Source organism: Carassius auratus, unplaced genomic scaffold (assembly GCF_003368295.1).
Source record: "Carassius auratus strain Wakin unplaced genomic scaffold, ASM336829v1 scaf_tig00023745, whole genome shotgun sequence".
NCBI classification, from domain to species: Eukaryota; Metazoa; Chordata; class Actinopteri; order Cypriniformes; family Cyprinidae; genus Carassius; species Carassius auratus.
In genome coordinates this window covers 150,662-171,837 of record NW_020525295.1, presented here as the reverse complement: position 1 = coordinate 171,837, position 21,176 = coordinate 150,662, and the positions used below count along the sequence as shown (strand labels likewise).

General features: G+C 34.9%; 1 protein-coding gene across 3 annotated transcripts in view; it reads right to left on the bottom strand.

Annotated features, from left to right (window-relative positions):
* LOC113077990 (PHD finger protein 19-like) overlaps positions 1–21,176 on the bottom strand; it is a 38,330-nt gene that overhangs the window by 7,231 nt on the left and 9,923 nt on the right. Inside the window, exons 1-14 of one of the 3 annotated variants that reach the window (XM_026250256.1) lie at positions 19,968–20,219; positions 16,198–16,403; positions 14,512–14,593; positions 14,233–14,328; positions 12,419–12,513; positions 12,167–12,315; positions 10,304–10,399; positions 9,174–9,242; positions 8,507–8,627; positions 6,896–6,963; positions 6,508–6,657; positions 5,998–6,067; positions 3,731–3,816; positions 991–1,086 (exon numbers count right to left, since the gene is read on the bottom strand). In XM_026250256.1, the coding sequence (XP_026106041.1) occupies positions 991–1,086; positions 3,731–3,816; positions 5,998–6,067; positions 6,508–6,657; positions 6,896–6,963; positions 8,507–8,627; positions 9,174–9,242; positions 10,304–10,399; positions 12,167–12,315; positions 12,419–12,513; positions 14,233–14,328; positions 14,512–14,593; positions 16,198–16,377 (1,358 nt within the window). In that variant the 5' untranslated portion in view covers positions 16,378–16,403; positions 19,968–20,219. The other 2 variants (XM_026250257.1, XM_026250255.1) reach the window with 2 other exon arrangements.

Here is a 21,176-nt window from a genome sequence, read left to right as displayed (position 1 = left end):
ACTTGTGAAAGAGAAAGATGAAAAGCATAGAAGATACAGGCCTGGAATATCAGCCACAGTCATTCTAGCGACAAAAGTCATACAGACAATTGCTTGAGCTCATGTATATTAAAAAGCAAAGCGCTTTGAGGCACCCTGGTGGCCCGGTGGTTTAGTTGCAATCATTGATGCCACCACTTCAAATGTCATGACTAATTAGCTCATAGCATCCCTCAGACTCACATCGAATGAAACTGCACACCCACTTAAGTTGTAGTTCAGGGTTAGGTACCAGCGGGTCACTGGATAATCCAGGGAAAATGTTCTGACTGAAAAGATTACCTGGGTAGACCTCATATGTCACATGCATGGCTTTTACTTCACTTATTTAAACTACGCTGTTGCAAGGATCTATAATGAGTAGGAGTGATCCGCAACAGCCTGTGAAGGATTGCATCACACCAGCGTTTTGTGCTGCTGCTGCTGAATTTAGCTGTACTGTGAGCGAGAATTTCAATTTTCCAATTACATTTTTTTAACCTAAAAGTGTGCTTCAAAACATGCTAACACTGAACTGTGCAAATCTGTGATAATTATCCATTTGTATAATGCTACCTGCATAAACATATTTTGTGCCACTGTTGCCAGATGGTTTTCTCATTAATGTTTTTAACATTAATATTGTATACATACAAAGACTGCAAACAGCGCAACTTCGCAATTAGTTACCTGGCTGACAACTGACTAAATCTCACTGGCAGGAAACTGTTACTGTGCTAGATTGTTAATGTTTTATGAAATGTAACTGGCTGCACATAGTGTAAGAATATGCTTTTAAATAAACATTTTCAAAAGTGTATTTTGTTGCACTACATGCAATAAGGGGTGGAAATCGTTCAGCACCTAGTGATTTGATTCTATTTTGATTCACAATCTGATTCCCAATTACTAACTGTTGTTTCCTGTTAAAGGTTAGGTAAAGTCTGCAGAACTGAAGAAAATGAAGTGTACCTGAAATCATAGGAGACGCTGGTGGTGGCAGAACCAGAAGTACTGGCTGCATCGGTGGAGTCCTGGTCCATACTGAACGTCTGTCCTGAACTGGTGCTAAGAATGAGTAGAGAGAGACAGAGATGAAGAAAGAAACGCATACAAATGAGTTCCATGACTCGAACCCTCTAACACTTACAGTCAACATGAAACACAGCTAGAAAACTGTTTTACTTCCATATTGGGACATATTATAGAGCAAAAACTGAATATTAAATGCGAAAAAAAAAAAAAAAAAAGGTGGAGCTTGATTTTATCTATCAGAAACCGTTTGAAACCACTGTTATTGTTATTGTTCACTAAAACCATTTAAAACTGTTTTTATTAATAAAAAAAAAAACATGATGAAGCTGATAAAATGAAATAGAAATTAGATAAATATTCAATAAAAACATAAATGAGAAAAAAACAAACAATAATTACAAGAAATTAACAAATGTTGCCCTGGGACATAACTGAAAAATAATAAGTTTAGGATGAAGCATTTAAATAACTATAAATACAGTTGAAATTAAAATAAGTTAAAATAGATTTTTTTTTAATCTAGTAAAAATGACAAACACAAAAAATACTAAAACTGAAATATAAAAATAAAAGCTAATTCAAAATAATAAATAACAGTATATAAATAATACTAAAATAACACTGGTTGAAACTTTTTTTTTAACTAACTTAACTGACAATTCAAATATTACAATAATAAAAAAACAGAAAAAAAAAAAAAGAAATTTGTTTCAGTTTGACTTTGTTACTAATCTTAACATTCTCAATAAGTTTCATCTCAGCCATACTCAAGGGGCCAAAACAAAGGGCTAGTGAAGAACACAAAAGAATACAGTTGAGACAATCTGCTTGCTCTTCAACACAATATACAGCGCTGGGATTGTGACTATAACAGAGTTTATCACGACTCGCATTCAAAGGATGGCACTCATTAACTACAGTTCACGGCTTTGTGATGAAAGCCAACGTGCCCTTTTTATTATTGGCCGAAACCAAGATTTCTCTTTTATACTCTTCAACAATCCCTCTCAGACAGCCGCTTTCGTCTTTGAAAGCTTTGTCTGCCCCAACAGTGTTTCCAATTCTCTCATTATTCAGGCCTGTTTGAGATGATAACCTTTGCAGAAAAGTATAATTAAATCACATCACCCACCGTGTTGATAAAAAAAAATATATTTTCTGTGGGGTGGGGTTGTGATTAGGGAAACAGTGAGAGACCTTTCCGATATTTCAAAGGGAAATGGATGCAAATGAGCATGATTGTTCGAAAGCCAACAAATAGAGGCTTAAGCATTCAAATCAAAGTTAATGAGAAAAGGTTAAGCGTGCCGTCTGTTGCCGAGAGAGAGACTGATGTAGGTAGACTGAATTTGATTGAGACCTCATTTATGTACATTGATGGAAAGGCGACGATTAATTCCTGGCAGTTTTAGCACAGGTGAGGCGACTTTATCAGAAAATGAAAGGGCAGATGTATCAAATGAGCCATCAAACGTGAAGAATGCAGATATCTGTATTATGCGCTTAATTGTTACGACATGCCTCGGATCCTAATGGATTATGAAGTTACTAAGAGGACAAGGGTGAATAATGAGCTTGTACCACAACATACATTGATCCTGCGATACTATGGCTTTTCTGAACTCAATGTAAAATGCAAAGCGCTTGATAAACATGGATGACAAGGCTGATGAACTCACATCGAACTATTTTATTGTGATGGTTTCATTCGCATTAGAGATGGGTGGGATGGCAATGGGATTACTCATAAAAAAACTAAAATTGAAAGCACCAAAGTGGTTTAGTGCTCTTATCTTATCATCTTATAGTCTGTAGTACTGCTATTAGTTTGCGATCCAGTGTTTTTCCCTGTATCAGTGAATGCAGCGAACTCCATCTCTGCATGTGCTGTGAACACCAGCTATGCATTATTTTCCACATTTGCATAATATTAATTAAAAAAAAATGTTAGGGACAAATTACAGTATTCGACTTAATTCATAATGATATGTGTTTGGAAACCTGTTGTCACAGAAAGAGAAATGACCAGAATTTAATCAAAATTAAAGCGTGAGGCTTCAAGTCTTGCAAGTAGAAAGGAGTAGAAGAAATTAAGAAAAAAAAAGTATTGTAAGTACTGTGGAGTATTATGAATTGAAAACAAATTTCATTAACATTTATTTTACAGTGCAGCTGTATTGAAATAGTAATATTATCTGCCTCATTAATAATATTTGGTGAATGTAATGTAGACTGAGACATTATATCAATTAAAAAGAGGTCTGCATAAACTGTAAAGTCCAGGTACAAGACAATGCAAAGATATTATACACTGCTCATTTTAGAGACTGAACATGGGTTGGAGATTTTAATTTGCACCAAACTAATGAATTTAATTTTAAAATGAACAACATTTTACCCCCTAGACGTCTCCTGTGGGAAACACTGGATTTTAAATATTTGATGCATATAAATATACTGTAACTACATATCTGTTGAATTCTATATAAACATGCTATTTATTTCTATATTCATTTCATACCTGTGCCATGTCCTAATACATCCAATTAAGCTAAAGTTAAAGATAAAAAATAAATAAATAAATAAATAGGTAAATAAATAACAAGGTTAAAATTTAGCCTTTGGACTTTTTTGCAAAAAAAACAACTTTGTGCTGAGTCAATAAAGTTCAATTCACCTCTTCAAACTCTGCAGCTCGTCCAGCGTGAAGTCGAATATGTTGGCCATGTGATGATTGGTGCTCCAGGTAGAGGTGAGGTCATTCTGCGATGATGGCACAGACAAAGCATGAAATGCAATGTTAAATTCATTATACTGCGTATTCTGATTGTCACTGGGATGATGAGGATAATCACAGCTTTGATTGTGACGATCAGAGCCATCATGGTTGTTAAAGTCACTCTAATGCCGCCTTGGAAGTTGCTCATGGCATTATTAGCCGTGCTGCCTGGAGTGTCAAGGATGTACAGTTCAAGTAAAGCATGTCTGGGGACTGGAGACCTCTCAGAAGGATTTGTCTGTTAAATGCTTCAGAGGATGAATGTTATCCACTTTAGAGAATGTAGAAAGACAGAATGAGAGGGTAAGAGAGAGTTGGGGAGTAACAAACTAAAAGTAGAGACGTAACCCAACTAGATTTTGTCAGAAGCATGACTACTCTTTGTTAGTAGCTTGTAGTGCAGCTGATTTCTTGTGCTAAAGGCTAGCTTGACTGAAGTTCAACTGCTTGAAATCATGAGCCGCTTGTAGATTGGCTTTCAAAGTAGCTTCACCAACAGTGCAAGAAAAAAGGTGAGGGAGAGAGAGAGAGAGCAAAGGCGAGAAAGAGACAAAACAACACACAAGAAGCGAGTGAGAAATGCAAGGTCTGCATGGCAGCAGGCGTCAAGAAATAAAAAGAAGATCACCACGGGGTGCAAAGAGATGCTAGAGAGAGATGAAGAGAGGCAGGAGAAGATATCGAAGAGTAAACTTCACACAGGTCATATTTAAATCGGCCGTACATAAGCAACCGTGTGAAAAATCCTTGAAATAAACGACGAAAGAAGCAAATAGTAATTCCCTCTGCTGCATGAAAGCAAACAATTGAGGGATTCAATAAACTCTAAGAAGTGCTAGAACACAAAATCTCAGATTTGCAATGACAGGTCACATAGTTTCAGAAGTCCAACACTTCACCTCTTCATGGATCTGATCTCAAGAGGACTGAACAAACTGAATTTATTAGTGTGTGTATGTGTGTGTGTGTGTGTGGTTTAGTGATAGATGAACATATCAGGTTTCCCAAACTAGGGTTTGTGAGTTTGTGAGTAAATCATAAACATGTAAAATTACAATAAATAATTTGAAAATACAAATAAAGCACTTACTATTAAAAGTTATTTTATTAGTTTACCCGCATATCAGACGACCATTAACCAACACCAGAGAACCATGAAAATCTAAGGAGGTACTTCAATTCATATTTCAGGTCAAATGGTTTCGGCTGACAAAGAGTGTGGGAACCACCCAGAACTAGGCCAATTAAACATCTGATATGTAACCATGTTAAAAGTACTAACACTCTCTGGTTACTGTACCCAACTGGCCAATTAAACAAAGTGTCTGAAAGCCTTGTGAAAGGATAGCAAATACTTCCTGTTTATAAATATTTTAAGCAAAATTAGGATTCATTAAATAAAGAAGCTTTGAGCAGGTCTTATTTGCTGTTATTAAGAAGTATCTAATGCTCACCAAGTCTGCACTTATTTGATCAAAGTGTGATATTATGAATTTATTTATAAAAACTTTAACTTATTCCTGTGATGGCAAAGCTGAATTTCTTTAGCAGCCATTAATTAATTGTCAAATAATCATTCAGAAATTCTGATTTCAAGTTCTTATTATTATAAATGTTGAAAACAGTATAATATACTTAATATTTTTTTTGGTGAAAACTGTGAAACATATTTCAGGATTCTTTGATGAAGAACAACATTTATTTAGAAATATAAGCTCTATAATATTATAACATCTTTACGGTCACTTTTGATTTCCTAACAAAAAAAAGAATAATAATAATAATAATAATAAAATATTGCAAGGGGTTGTATGTGCATATAAAATCCCTCTAATTTGAGTACCTCAGTCAAATGAGCACTGATAAATACACTCATATAGTACTTAAAAATAGTGTTGAATAATTTGATAACTCTATAGATCAGTGCAGCTAGTAACATCTCTTTTTTTCTTTGAAACTTAAATGTAAACTGGCCCTATTTTGAATCTGAAATATAAAACTGATTACACCTTAACTTAATGCTAGTTGGCTAGTTCTTGAGACACTGTTTGTTTGTTTGTTTTTATTGTACAGTCTTAGCAACCGTAATAACAGAACCCAGTTTTCAACTAGACAAGAAAAGTCATGTTATCCAACTTTAGATGCAGTGAAATGACAAAGCTTACATTAGGAATAGCATCCTCTAGCAGCCACTTGGACCTCTTCTTCCTCCGCTTTTCTGTAGGAACTGAGCTACTGCAACAGAGGAAAACGAGAAGCATTCAAATGACATAATCCAGCATAATAACAACTGAACTAATTCAACTGTCAATCATTACATCATCTTCACCCACTAAACATATCAATACATATCTGAGAGCTCAAATGACTGAATCCTAAAAAGAACTGTGGCTGTCAAGTGTCCAATGATAGGGGAGAAGCCATGTGTTTTTCAGAGCATGCACTGCATTAAAGCTCTGCGAAAGTCAAAATCAAAATAAAATAAAATTAAAAAAGCTCTCAAAAAGATCTCATTTACAATCAGCTGGAAAAATAACAAACAAATACCACTGTAAATCAAATAAAATATTTGTCTTATGATAATACATTTTAATGTTACCATGTGACATCAACAAAAAGGATTGGTCATCAAATTTGCAGGCACTAATCAGGCATTCAGAAATGCTCAAACTCACCTGTTTCTGTTGACCCCTTTTTTGCGGCCCCTGTGGCCCTCACTGTTCTGGGCCTTCTCTGGAAACAACTTAGATGGGGGGTTAGGAGGGACCCTTGTCCTTAGTCGGAAAATGCATTTCCTCTTCTTGATCTCCTTGCCGCAAAGAAACCTAAAAATAAAGGGAATTAATAAGTGAATGAATGAATGAATATTCAAATGATGAAAATAAAAACATCATAAAATTTTATAAATGTATAAATATTTATAAATTTAAATATATATATGTGTTTGTGTGTGTGTGTGTAATCATGTTTATTTAAATAAATAAAAAAATATAAAAAAATCTATTAATTCAAAATCCATGCACTACTTCAAAAAAAGAAAACAAACAAATGTTTTTTTCTTACTTGCTTTTATAGTTGTTGAGGGCATCAAGAATATACTGGCCCCGTTCAGACAGAGGGGTGTTGGAGAGCTTGAAGGGGAAGAAATAGATATGAAAGTCTTTGAGAGAAACTGATTGTGTGATATGGTGTTTTATTATGAGACATTTCCTCCGCTGTTGCCTTGAGCTGCCATGTTTCAATGAAGACAAATGAAACCCACAGGCTTTGCTGAAAAAACAAACTGCCTATTTTTCACTACCCCTTTCTCTCAAAGGAACTGCTTTTCAGTACCTAGCAATTACAGTAATCGTCCACAGACAAATCTCTAGCACTGTTTTCATTTGGCTTTAAATGTCTTTGAAGCTGAAGTGTGACATTATTGCAAAACTGGTGGCACAACATGGAATGGCATGTTTACAGTTTCTAGAATGTTCTTGGTGTTGCTCTGTGGATGCTAGTGTGGTCACGGTAACAAAATTTCAGTATTCGGTACCGTACCAGTGAAAATCCACGGTTCTCGGTACCAATTTCGGTACCAAAGCAAAACAAAATAATATGCTAATAAAAAAAAAACTCATTTTTTAATCACTAAACATAAAACCAATGCCATTCTTTATACTTATTTACAATTGTGTTGAAATTTTTTCTACATGTAAAATAATTATGAAAAACAGTAAACAAGTTTCACCCAAATTTAATTTGTTGTTTAATTAATGAAATTTAAACATTTTATTTTTTGGTAAATAAAGGGCATATTAAAATTAAAACATGGAAGAAATATTGTGTTATTTCTTTAAAAAATGAAGTTTTATAATTTTTTTTCAACAGTAGTAGCAGTATCACATACATTCTACTAAATAATAGTAATATTTCTAGCACAATGCATTTATGTAAAATGACCTTTTTATTTTGACTGGTTTTACTCAAATGAAATGGTAAAATACTTGTGAAGTGAAGCTAATGTAGTTATGTCCTCATTACTGCAAGCGTCACATGCTTCAGTCTATGTAGTAAACAAACCCGCACATCTCTGCCAATCATTCATTTACACAAAGACATGCAGAAATTGCAGGATTCATATTTCAACCAACATTTACAGATACTGGTCCATATAGAGATTTTATTTGATTAATTTATGCTAACTTTGACAAATTCCGTGACTGTCCATATTAAAATTTAAGTTTAATTCATAAAAAATCATAGTGCTATATTCGTCAAGAACCAGGTTGACCGGGTCCTCAGTACCACCGGTACTTAAAGAAACCTGGTACCGTCTCATTTTCATTTTTTTTGTACCAAAGTACCGGTTGTTTTGACAACACTAGTGGATGCTAATTTGTTTGTGGTTACTAGGGCATTAGGAAGTTTCCATGTGGTTTATAGGGTGTCCTTGGTGCTGTTATGGTATGCAATAAAGTAAAAAGTGTATTAGGTATTACTATGTTATTGGTAGGATATTCTGAGTGGTTACTAGGGCGTCGCTAAGGTGTTCTCTAAGGGTAGTTGCTTATTGACTAAAATTCCAACCAAAGCACACCCAATTTTTTTTATTAAATACTTTCTTTACCTTTAAAGGTTTTTTCCTAATAAGATCTCGAATAGTAAGCAATAAGAAAGGCTTGAATGTACCACCTTGCCCATCTGGAAATGGTCCCAGTTGTTGCTGATGAAGGTCAGGATTTCTTCCAGTTCAAAGTATTTCTTCTTACTTTGGACTCCAAGGTTGTAAAGGGCGAGATGGACAACATCCACCCTGCAAGTGAAAAATAAGTTGATTTAAACAAGAAAACCTCACTCAAATTGCCAGAGACCGAGCTGAAGATTCTCTTACAACAAATGACACCACCAAAATCTGTCACATGATGAACATTAAACAGAGCTCAGTTCCGTTCACAAGGCAAGGTCCGTTTTAACACACCAGACTTTTTAAGAAGGATAAAGCTTAAATCTGAACCGAGACTGGCTTCATACCTAAATATCCAACACATCCAGCTCACTGTGTTTGAAGAGTAATCCCCTGCTATCATAAGAAATCCTCTCAGCACCAAATCTTCCTTTCAAATGGCTATTTCTCATTTGGGACAAAAAGCAAGAATAAATGTCCAGACAACTGCCACTCTAAAAAAAAAAAGGGAATGTACCCTCTTTACTTTCTGAAATAGCCTGGCACTTGAGAGTAAAAGCTCTGGATGAAGAGCTCCTGCTCACATCAATCACATCCGACACTTTGACTATAGAATTGTGACACGGATCTGGGTGCAATCACTTGCTAGGTTGGAAAAGAAGAGCTGTCATTTACCATCGGAGCGCCAGCTGCTTGATGTACTCCACTCCTTTATTGCACACCGCACAAATGAACAAGTAAAACCTATAACATAAAAGACAGAAAATAGAGTCATTTAAATGACAGAACTTGGAAAGGTTATAAAAGGTAAAAAAAATAGAGCTTGACTCATTATGATCATTTAAAAATTCCCTAACGCATGTAATCTCGCCTGTGTGCGACGCTGCATTAAGTTTGTCTCAATATTCACTAATCAATACAGTTGAGATGCTGCAAGTAGAATTTCACTTTGGTTATTGCATTCATTGATCTTTCTGAAAAGCAATGGCTTATATTTCATTATAAAACAGATAACGCCGAGGCTAAAATCTTATTGGACTGATTCAGTGTTCGAAGGCAATTTTCAGCAATGAGCAATTTGTCTGTACACAATGAATGTGAAACAGCTGCACGACACAATCACAGCCAATCAGAGGATATCTGATTTTTACAGTTATGTTCAGTTGGATTTTAGACCAATTAGATTTAATTATTTAATTAAATTATACCATGAGTGTAGCAGGTTTGACAAAAATGATATTTACATGAGAGATCTTTGCTTTAAGAAAAGTTAACTTTTATTTCAATAATAATTCAAATATTGAACATATTTTAAATATATATTACATTCTAAATATTGAATATACTGTATTTTAAATACGTAATCATTGTTTGCTTTTTTTTTAAATACTAATTTAAATCTTTTCCTATTTTGATTGCTTTACATGAGTGATTTTTGCTTTAAGAATGGTTCATTTCAATTATTTAAATATTCAATATATTTTAAATATATAATACACTCCAAATATTTAATCATTGTTTATTTGGATTATTTAAATATTGAATACATCCTGAACTCTTTAAATGATACATTGATTATTGTTTTGCTTCATCATATTACTCTTCTTGTCATTTTATAAAACCAATATGCCACTTGAGATTACAGTGCATTACAGTGATTTAAGGAAGGTTATAGGTTCTCCACTTTCAAGCTGTGCCTAAAAAATACCCCTCAGCCATGACATAATCACTGGAAACATCACTTTAATTATATATAATGGCAGAATATTGATTCTGTGATAAATGTAGCTCTGTACAGTACAGACCTATCTCCAAACATCATGGACTCCTGTAGGCACTGCGTACACGCCTCATGAAACCACTGCTCACAGCGAAAGCACTGCAGCATTTTCAGATACCACCTGATGGGAAAATCAGAGAATAAGAGATGAACTGTCAAATGTTTCTTATCGAACACAAAACACAAAGACCTAAACAGACCAATTACAGTTCAGTATAAACAAAAATAACTGGTGGAGTGATGATGGAGTTATGCGCAAGCCTTTTTCTTTCCATTCAGAACAGCTGCAAGATGCGAAGATAACATTTCTTTTACTTTTACGTTTTTATCTTCTATTCGTATTTGAATTTTTCCACCTTAATTTGAATTATTAATAAAATGATTTTAAATAGTTTTAGTTTTTAGTAGTTAACAATACTGCTCTAGTTATTGTCATTGCAACTAACACATAAAATGTATAACTTACGTTTAACTTTCTGAACTCTACTGAGTGTCACAGTGCACATATAAAGCCAGCTGCTTTAATAATCAGTCCCTCCAGAAAAACGTGATTATGCGATCGCCTGATTTAATGCATAATCAGCCAAAGGCCGCATATTTATGCGGGGTCGCATTTTTTCAAATACGCCGCTCTTTTGCCGCATAAATTGCCGATTTCAAAAAAGCAAAATATGCGGGGTTAGCATGATTTCATAATCCCTGTATTTTCTTGCAAAAAACTCACATATATATTAGCAGAAAGGTGAAAAATGTTGCGTTTACTTCACACAAGTAGCCATTTTCCCCCTATTGCCATGGGAACCTTATGAAGTGACGTAATTACGTGACGTGAACATCATCTGCAAACCCCGCGGTGAAACTTGAAGCACGCAAATATTGCTTATTTGCCAACAAAAATAAGCACAAAAGAACGCGCGAAGCAGTTTCCCGATTTGTTACATGACAGTGGAGCCAAATTATATTGTGAGAACTTGCGAAAACTGCGGTTTGATGAAATAGAAAAAAAAAGGTGATTCCCCAACACCCCCTTCTCACTAGGCTACTAACACTTGTTGTAGTTACATTCAGAAGTTGATGCAACTTTACAGTTGTAAGATTGCACTTTTTTGTTGCAGAACAGTACCAAAAACTTACAGTTGTGATTATTAGTATGTAAAATAATTTACGTTGCAGTAAGAGATTGCAACTTAAATATTCTGTCATTTAGTATGCTGGCTTATCATAGGAAGTAATAAGAAATTACTCTTTACATTAAGGTAGTAGCCTAGTGAGAAAAAGGTGTTGGGGGAATCACCTTTTTTTCTCTTTCATCAAACCGCAGTTTTTGCAAGTTCATGCAATTTCATCGCATAAAATTGCAAAAATATACCGCCTATTCCATCGCATTTTTTAAGAAAACGTGCCGCAAAATCAAGGATTTTTGCCCGCAACAATCACAAAAAAAATCTGCATTTTTCTGGAGGGACTGAATAATAATCTGTTCTGAAGCAATGTAGGGACTGTTTATGTTTTAACAATCTCGTGACAGTCCCTGTTCTGTTGTTGGATGCATAACACATACAATTTTGTTTTGATCAAAATGATTGCAATGAGCGAGCAGACAGCAACCGAGCACACGAGGCAGAGATGTGTGTGTGCATTTGTCACACTCTCCTCACTGCATTTACCTCACTGAAACACACTAACAAACCACTTTACTGCAATTAATCAAACGTCCCAAAGCTTTCAAACAATGTGACAGATGTTATGCCCAGTACATTACAGTTTTGCTTTCCTGTGCGTACACTACACTGAATCTGTTTTCAATGCCTAGACCTCTAGCAGGAAAAGACGCCAAGCAAAGAAGAGAACAAAATGAAAGGAAATAGACGAACAAGGGCAGACTCACTCTCCGGGTCCTCCGCAGTAGCAGTAGCACTGCTGATGGTTCGTACGATGCAAAGAGTCCCACTCCAGCTCCTCTGGATTATAGGGCAGTACCTGCTTCATGGCCTGCAGCGCTTTAGAAATTGGCCCTTTTTTCAGAGCTCCCCCTTTCTGCCACATAAAGAAACACACGTCAGCAACAAGACCTCCCCGATCCCCATTCATTTACATGGAAAGAGAAAAGAGTGTATACACACGGATATGAAAGACTTACTCTCACAGCTAAAGCAAAAATGCACTTTCTGCAGAACCATGGAGAAAGGTCAGCTGAGCTCTCCACTGGGGGCAAGTGGCAGAGCTGGTGATAGCCTGAAGATGCAAGGCAAGCATGTGGAAGTACGGAGGACAAATATTACCACAAAAAAAGAAAAAAAGAAAAAGATGTGTAAATATGACCAGCAGAGCTGAACGACACTAATCTTTGAGACTTCAGAGAGCCACTTCAGGCGAGTCATTACTGTAGTGCAGTCTTACCAAACCCTCCTAAATTCATCAAAGACACGCAGAATAGCTCTCTATTTGCTTTTGTAGACACTATGGCATTCATAATGCAAATTGTACCACATTTTCCACTCCAGTTTTTTTTAAATATATTATCACAAGTACATTTTAATCAGTTCTATTCACAGGCAGAGGAGTTCCCCAGCCGTTGCATCATGCAAGAAGTCAAAACAACATTTATATTACTAGATTTCTACATTTTCTGAAGAAATTGCGATACCACCACAGACATTAAATATAATCACAAAATAAATCAGATATGGCTAACTCTGTTTGTTGGTAGCATGACAATAACAACACAAATGAGCTGATCAAATCAAAGAAAGCGGGCATTACTGTTCACAAAAGCCGAGGACAAGTTCTAACAATCAGTTGATAGAGTGCAAGATAGGAAGCAATTAGCCGGACAGTAAATATTTTGCTTTTGTAAACCATTTTAAGATAGAGATGTGAAACTTCCGACAACAATATTGTCAAACTTTGACAGAATCATGAATGTGATGAAACAAAGAAACTTCAGCATATTAGGCATAAGATTAAATGAGCAATTCACTGCTGACAAGAAGGGATTTTAATAAACGTTTTCTGTCTATGCAGTAGAAATTAGCTTTTTTTTTTTTTTGTAAATCTGTGCTACACAGAAGTAGAAAAGATGCAGAAGTACGATCTGTAATCTTCAGAACAGCCCTGGAGCTGTTCATAGCATGCAGAATGACAAATTTTACGTCATTTATTATTTGCAAATAGTTCAAATGCATTACATTACAACAAAATTATTATTATTTTTTTTTAGTAACCTCCCAAGACATGGACATGGGTTTGGTTATTATTACAATTTTAGTTTGCCAGGGTGTGGCTACATAGTTGGTAGGACATTTTGGGTGTATGCTAGGTGGTTGGCACAAACAGAATAACCAACAGCCGTCCAACCCAAACCCAAATAAAATAAGTAAAATTTATATAATTTTAAATGTTCTGTAATATATTCATTTACCACAATAAATTACTATTTTTTAACCTATTTAACAAATACATTTTTTCCCCCTAAGTTAATAATAATTATTATTATTATTATTATTATTGTTATTTAAGGGAGGGACATGCTCATTGTAGAAAGCATTCACTTTACAAAATGATTTTATTTTTACTATTATTATTCCCATCAATTAATAATATTTGGGCATTCCATTGGACACACATCTACCTGTGCAAGATGAGGACTCATTAATATATTGTTTTCCTGGAGGAGAGAAAATCTAAATCTAAATTTGTCTGTCTAACAGTCAGCTGTACATTTGGTGTACATTAGCATACACATTATCTCAAATCCTTAACCCTAAGAATGAGTAATAGTCAGAGTGATGCAATACAAGCATCACTCATTGAGTTTCTGAGTCAGTACTTCTTTAAAATGAATCACTACTTTCTCCAAGCAAAAGCAAGCTGTTTTACTGCGATATATCAGGGTTTTGTGTGCTACTTAATGAAATAGAATACAGACAGTGCCCATGTCTGTCTCAGACTCACCTATTCCGCACTTCCCACAGATAAGAATTTCATTACCAGGAACCAAAGACATGTCAGAACACACTGAGCATTTGGGTTCTTCCCCAGGGACACCAGCTGTGCGAGAGAACGAGAGAATAAAGCTTCAGTTACCTCGTCACCATGCTGTCACACATACACACACACACTGACATATCAAACAAAATATCGGCTTTCTAGCTTGCTGATGATTTTTTTACTGCTTCTTCTGAAATCAAAAATCCTGGGTTTGTACGATGCATATTTCACTCAACTGCTTACCATGCTGTATGTCTTTCCAAAGCACCCAGAACTTGGAGTTGTCTTCAAACGTCACAAAGCAATTCTGTTTTGAGGTGCTCACCTATAGAGGAAATGGAATAAGGATGTACTGTTAAAATGCAAACATGAAACTGTAATAAACATGAATATATATTTGCCAAAATATTTTTCATGAGTGTCAAACATTCAGTCACACTTTATTTTAGGGTCCAATTCTCACTATTAACTAACCATTAACTATGACTTTTGCCTCAATTATCTTCTTATTTGCTGCTTATTAATAGTTTATAAGGTAGCTGTTAAGTTTAGGGTATTGGGTAGGATTATGGATGTCATGCATTATATGTACTTTAATAAACAGCCAATATGTTAATAATAGACAGGCAAATAAGCAACTAGTTATTAGTGTGAATTGGACCCTATACTAAAGTGTTACCGAACATTCTTTCAGGTCATGAACACCTCTTGTATGTTTCCTCATGGGACCCAGCCATACATTTTGGTCTTCTATATATCTGGTGTTTCTTAAAGTGGAAAGCCTGGGCTTTCAAAGCACAGTATAATTTTCTTTTTCAAGACAGACATGTCCCTTTTCTTAATTAAAAATATCCTTTGTAAGGTACATCATGTCTTATCACCTTAAAATATTCCAATTAAATATTTTCTTATTATATATATTTTTTCCATTGTAAATTGTTAATGTAAAACATGCACATCAAACCGTAATTTATTTCATCATCAGACCAGATTTGGAGAAATTTAGCATTATATCACTTGCTCACCAACGGATCCTCTGCAGTGAATGGGTGCCGTCAGAATGAGAGTCCAAACAGCTGATAAAAACATCACAGTAATCCTCAAGTAATCCACACGACTCCAGCTGATCAATTAATGTCTTGTGAAAAGCTGTGTGTTTATAGAAACCAAATTCATCAGTGAGGCGTTTTAACTTTAAACCACCACTTCTGGACAAAATACAAGTCCATAAACCATGCTTATGCTTCCTTCAGTGAAAAAGTCCATCAAATCCACTGTTTTGGACAGTATTTGCTTGTAAATGGTGCTTGATCTGTGCATATTTATTTCCTAACTCAAACGAGACAAGTTTTTCTCTGGAGAAAGCAATATTATTGATAGAGGTCTTTATATAGAGTTATTTTAGCCATGGTCTGAAGTTAAACACATCTTAATGATGGATTTGTTTATTACAAGCGTGCAGCTTTTCACTTAAGTCAGGGGTCACCAAACTCAGTCGCTGGAGGGCCGGTGTCCTGCAGTTTACTTACAACTTACCGAGTTTGGTGACCCCTTTATGAATTGATTGACTGAAGGATTACTGTGATGTTTTTAGCAGATGTTTAGACTCTCATTCTGAAGGCACCCATTCACTGCAGAGGATCCACTGGTGAGCAAGCGATGTAATGCATCTCCAAATCTGTTCTGATGAAGAAAAAAACTCATCTATATCTTGGATGGCCTGAAGGGGGAGTACATTTTAAGCAAATTTTCAATTTTGGGTGAACTTTTCCTTTAATGCTGCAAGCACTATTACAACTTAATTTTAAACTTTTCATGTTGCCATGTTCCATGAGGATATACAGTGCTGTGTGTGCAATAAAAAAAAATAGAGATGTTCAGTGCATTCAGTTCAGGGGTATATAAACTTGGACAGTATCATTAACTCACTCTCTGGATCTTGCCCAGGTAGTAAAGGCCGTCAGACCAGCGACACAACACGTACTGGCCCACGGTCAAGTTGGTCTCCTGTTCGCTGCAGGTTTTCTCTCTCTTGGGAAGCAGGTGCTTGGGTTCTAGAGGTTCCGACCTGACTGTCAGATATCCGTCCCGACAGGCCGATTCCAACATGCTGACAGTAGACACACCTAAACTTCCTGTTAGTAAGAACACACAAATCATGAAAAATATGTAGATTACACAAAGTTTATCACATGTGATGTTTCCCAGTGGAATTATTTGCATAATATTTCATTCAAACACACTCTTTTGGAATTTTTTTTGGTGTTTTTCTATTTAAAAAAGGTTTAAATATGAAAACCTCGGTGACCACAAATCTCAATGTAAAAACTCCCACAGAAATCAAGGTAAAGATTGACATAATGATGGGTTTTGCCCACTGGTCAGTCCACTTGCATATACGAATAAACACTCCGGCAAAGCAGCAAAAATAATAAGTCTGACTATTTCTCTTCCAGTTGCTTTTTTAATCTAAATTAGCCCAAAAGATATTTATAGATGGAAAAAGGTTTTCAGGATTTATATGCGCAATTAATCGATAAGCATAAATGCAGAGCACCATCAATCTAAAGGCATGGCTCATTTAGCATAAATAAGGCTTTAAAAACATGACAGTCTTCTAGTTCTCAGGGAAAATCATTGGAATCAAAATGGGATAGTTGCAGCTTTGTCCACTTATTTATTTGATAGTAAAATTAGGAACATGCACTTTACTAGATAAGTGTTTCCCAAACATTCTTTTCTTATACAGCCCTTTCGATAATGCTGAAGTACCCTCCAGTAATGTATCCTTTTAACTCTCATTATTATAAATTTTTTTTTAATTATTATTATTACTTTAAATTAGTTTATTTTACTTATTTAGTGAAGTCTTGTGACATTCAAGGACTGATTACAGCATGAGCAAATAGCATTTGATTAACGGCTGTGAAGATGCAATGTGATTGGCTGGACCTACTGTAAGAACACGCCCACTTCAAAACAGATTCAAAACAGTATAGACTGAGACATCTCAAAATAAGGAGACATCATCATCAATAAGATATAATTTGTAGACTACTACGGAAGTTCTAAGCGGCCATGCATTATAATGTTTTTCCTTCTTGTTTTCTCGTTATAATGACTTAATTTTCTCGTTATCTCTACATAATGAAAATCGTTTTCTCGTTATAACGACTTAATGTTCTCGTTATCTCGACATAATGAAAGTTTGTTTTCTCGTTATAACGACATGATAGTTTTACTGTTGCTAAAGTAACGAACTCAACTTTGACAGGCATCTGATGGACAACCATGCAGGCGCTCTTACTGTAGCCTATATTTCAGCAAATTTTGCTTCGCCTACGTAATAACGTCTACGTAGAATACTGTACATAAATAAAGGCTGATCAATCACGGTTGATTTTTCCAGAGACCGTACACCAAACGATTTGTTTTTGTAATTAACATGTTTAAATGGCAACACTGCCAACACTTCAGAAGGATGCAGAACTATTCTTAGATCTTTTAGAGCTTCTTGAATTAAACTCACTTTTATTTTTCCCTTAGTTTGAAATAAAATTATATATAATTAGTAATTTTTAGTAGTCATTATATGCTGTGACAGATATATAATGTGCGTTACAAGCTTCTGTTTGAAAAGATCGTTCATGTCCAGTGTATGTGTGTGTGCAGGAAAAAAAATGATTACAACATTATAGAACAAAACTGAATTAAATTAGCCTATGCACTTTAAATATACATCACATTTCTTATCAATATGGTTAACAATAAAGATTAATAATAAGGAAAAGAAGCACATCACAAAGCCTATCATTAAATCCCGTCCTACTGTAGATAAACAAAACATTTCCTCTTATTAACTACCTAATCATATGCCTAAAAGTAGCACAAATAAAGATATAGGTGCAAACAGAATACAGTGACGTCAACCTTGGGTTTGATAAGCAGTTATTTTATGACACAGAACGCGTTGGTGAAACTCATGCATCTAGCAAGAACTTTATACACAAAATAATCATATTGATTCAAGCATTTAACATTTCTGAATTAATTAAATGTCAGTAATGAACAAGACTGCACAAATTTTAGCGATCACGAGGAAGCTCCACGTACATTAAAGTGGATAACTTCTTAGAGAAAATTAAGTCATTATAACGAGAAAACAAGAAGGAAATCCTCACCGTTACACGAAAAATCCCGACAGAAGACATATTGACACAAATTTCAAATGATTTTCAACGCTCGTGTCCAGTGTAAAAAGTCTTTAGCTGTCCGGTAGAGACGCTGTGTTAGGCGAAACTATGATGCTTAAACGCTCATTCTGGAAACTCGTAATAGATTTCAGGTAAATTGAGTGATTCAATGGCTCACTTAGAATATTAAAAACATGTCGCCACCTAATGGCGTGACGAGCAATCTCAGTGAGTCAGGTCAGTGAACTGATTCAAAAGATTCAAATCACTGAGTTGAATCAATATACAAGCAATCCATACTGTGCATGAAAAAAATGAACTCGGTAGTATTAAATATAATCTATATATTATATATAACAATATATAACAATATATATAACAATATATATATATATATATATATATATAAAACAATATATATATATATATATATATATATATATATATATATATATATATATATATATATATAACTATATATATATAACTATATATATATATATATATATATATATATATATATAACTATATATATATATATATATAACTATATATATATATATATATAACTATATATATATATATATATATATATATATATATATATGGTTTTTCTGTAAAAAAAAAAAAATAATTATATAAAAATATATACTTCGTATTTTATTTATCTATTAATTTGAAGAAGTTTATATGTTTACCGTTACATGTTTTGTAGTTTTAACAACGTTGATCTTATCCATAAACCACCATGTGGTTAGGAATTACTCAGTGTGATCCAGGTAAGCAAGTATGTACTGAATGTGCGTAGAACTGCAAATATATTCGTCCAACCACAACAGTGCACATGGGGAATATTGTCTGACTCAATCTCAACCCTGATGAGGTTAAAAAAAAAACTGGGGAGCTGAGAAACGGAGCTGGTTGACTCATCGTCATGTGAAGTGAACTTATTGATCTCTGGCAGTTTTCTTCTGCTAATATGCACCATGAATCGAAACCAGGCGGCCGTGAATCACACGATTTTCAACTGTATTCTAACTACAAGAATCAAACATGCGTGCTTTTTCTCTGCATGACAGAAAATAAGACAGAAAACTATTGCATCGACTATAAAAGCATGCACTCCTGCATGAAAGTTCACTCTATAAACAAACCAACTTCTATCAATTCAAACTTCTATCAAGAGTCTATCAGTTCAGCTAAGTTACTTTAATAAATAATAGCCACTGCGAATCTTACAACGGACTCCCTCCCCATTTCAAGACATGCAACATCATCAGGGCACGCTGGAAACCTACGCACTGCCAAAACTTCTCTCAGGGACTCGGACAAGTTTTCACACTAGCTGTAATCAACACATAACATGCACAAAACACACACATCACTCTGTTTCTCCTTCGTATGCATGATTAAGTTCGTCAGATCAGTGCATCTGAGTTGTTACGCACTACAATGCAGCAGATTTTGAATCTGGTCACATTCAAACACATCTCTCGCTGAGATTACCGCTTTGATTTCTCTCCAATCCCGCGGGTAAAACGCGCCAAAAGTACAGCTATTCCTCCTCTGGCAGCCCGAAATCCCATTCGCGATGCGTACGAGAGCTTCTGGTGTTTTTACAGCTCAAGCGGCGCAGAAATGTAGTCAGTGAACGTCGCCATTTTTTCACCTTTTCCCGCGAATCATTTACGTTTTGCTTATGTAATTAACATAACCCGATCATCATCATCATCCGCGTACAGGAAGTACAGAAGCAGCGCTCTCGAGGAGGGGCTACAGAAGCACTGCTCCAATGACAAAATGATATTAAATGCTCTGATAGTACAACGTGACAGGGGAAAAGACTGCAGTGCAAGGCAGAAATGAAAGCCATACTTGGATATAAAGATAGAAAAATTACAGAATAAAGTTTTTAAACTTTCATATAACTATTAGATTAGATTATTCTGTTATATATGTAGGCTAGCTACTGTAGAATAAGTAGTCTATAGATAGATAGATAGATAGATAGATAGATAGATAGATAGATAGATAGATAGATAGATAGATAGATAGATAGATAGATAGATACATAGATAGATAGATACATAGATAGATAGATATTAAAATTATATACAGAAGTTATAGCCTAAATATATATAGTTAGTTATTTAAATTAGATATATATTACAATTATAGTTGATGGATTTTGTTAATGTTATTCTTGGAAGTTATAAAAAGTGTAATGGTTTTGATGAGTGGATGTGAGAGATGTGTCAGAGAGAGTGAGCTGTCAGCATATATGTCTTCAGCAAAGGTTTGCTGACAGTGCAACTGCAACAATGCAGTTACATTTTTAACACATAATGGGACATACTTGCTGGCATAACAGTAATATTCTTAGATTTCTGCGAAATTTGGACATTGTGATTCAGGCAGACATCACAAGTCATAGCGGGCTGAATATATAAAAATATTTATGTCGCAGAACAAAACTAACAATATACACTGGGGGCTATGAATTCCAGATGACTAAGAGTATTTAGTTATTTGATTCAGGGTGTTGGTTTTTACATATTGTAAAAAGTTACCCTTTCAACTGTGAGAAACCACCTGTTCTTTTCTCATCTCTCATTCTGCCTGTCCTTTTCTCATCTCTCAGTTTTGATTTTAGATCATTTGATTGTGTCAGGAAGGATAAAGTTTCTCTCCAAGTATAGGCTATTACTTTCAGGA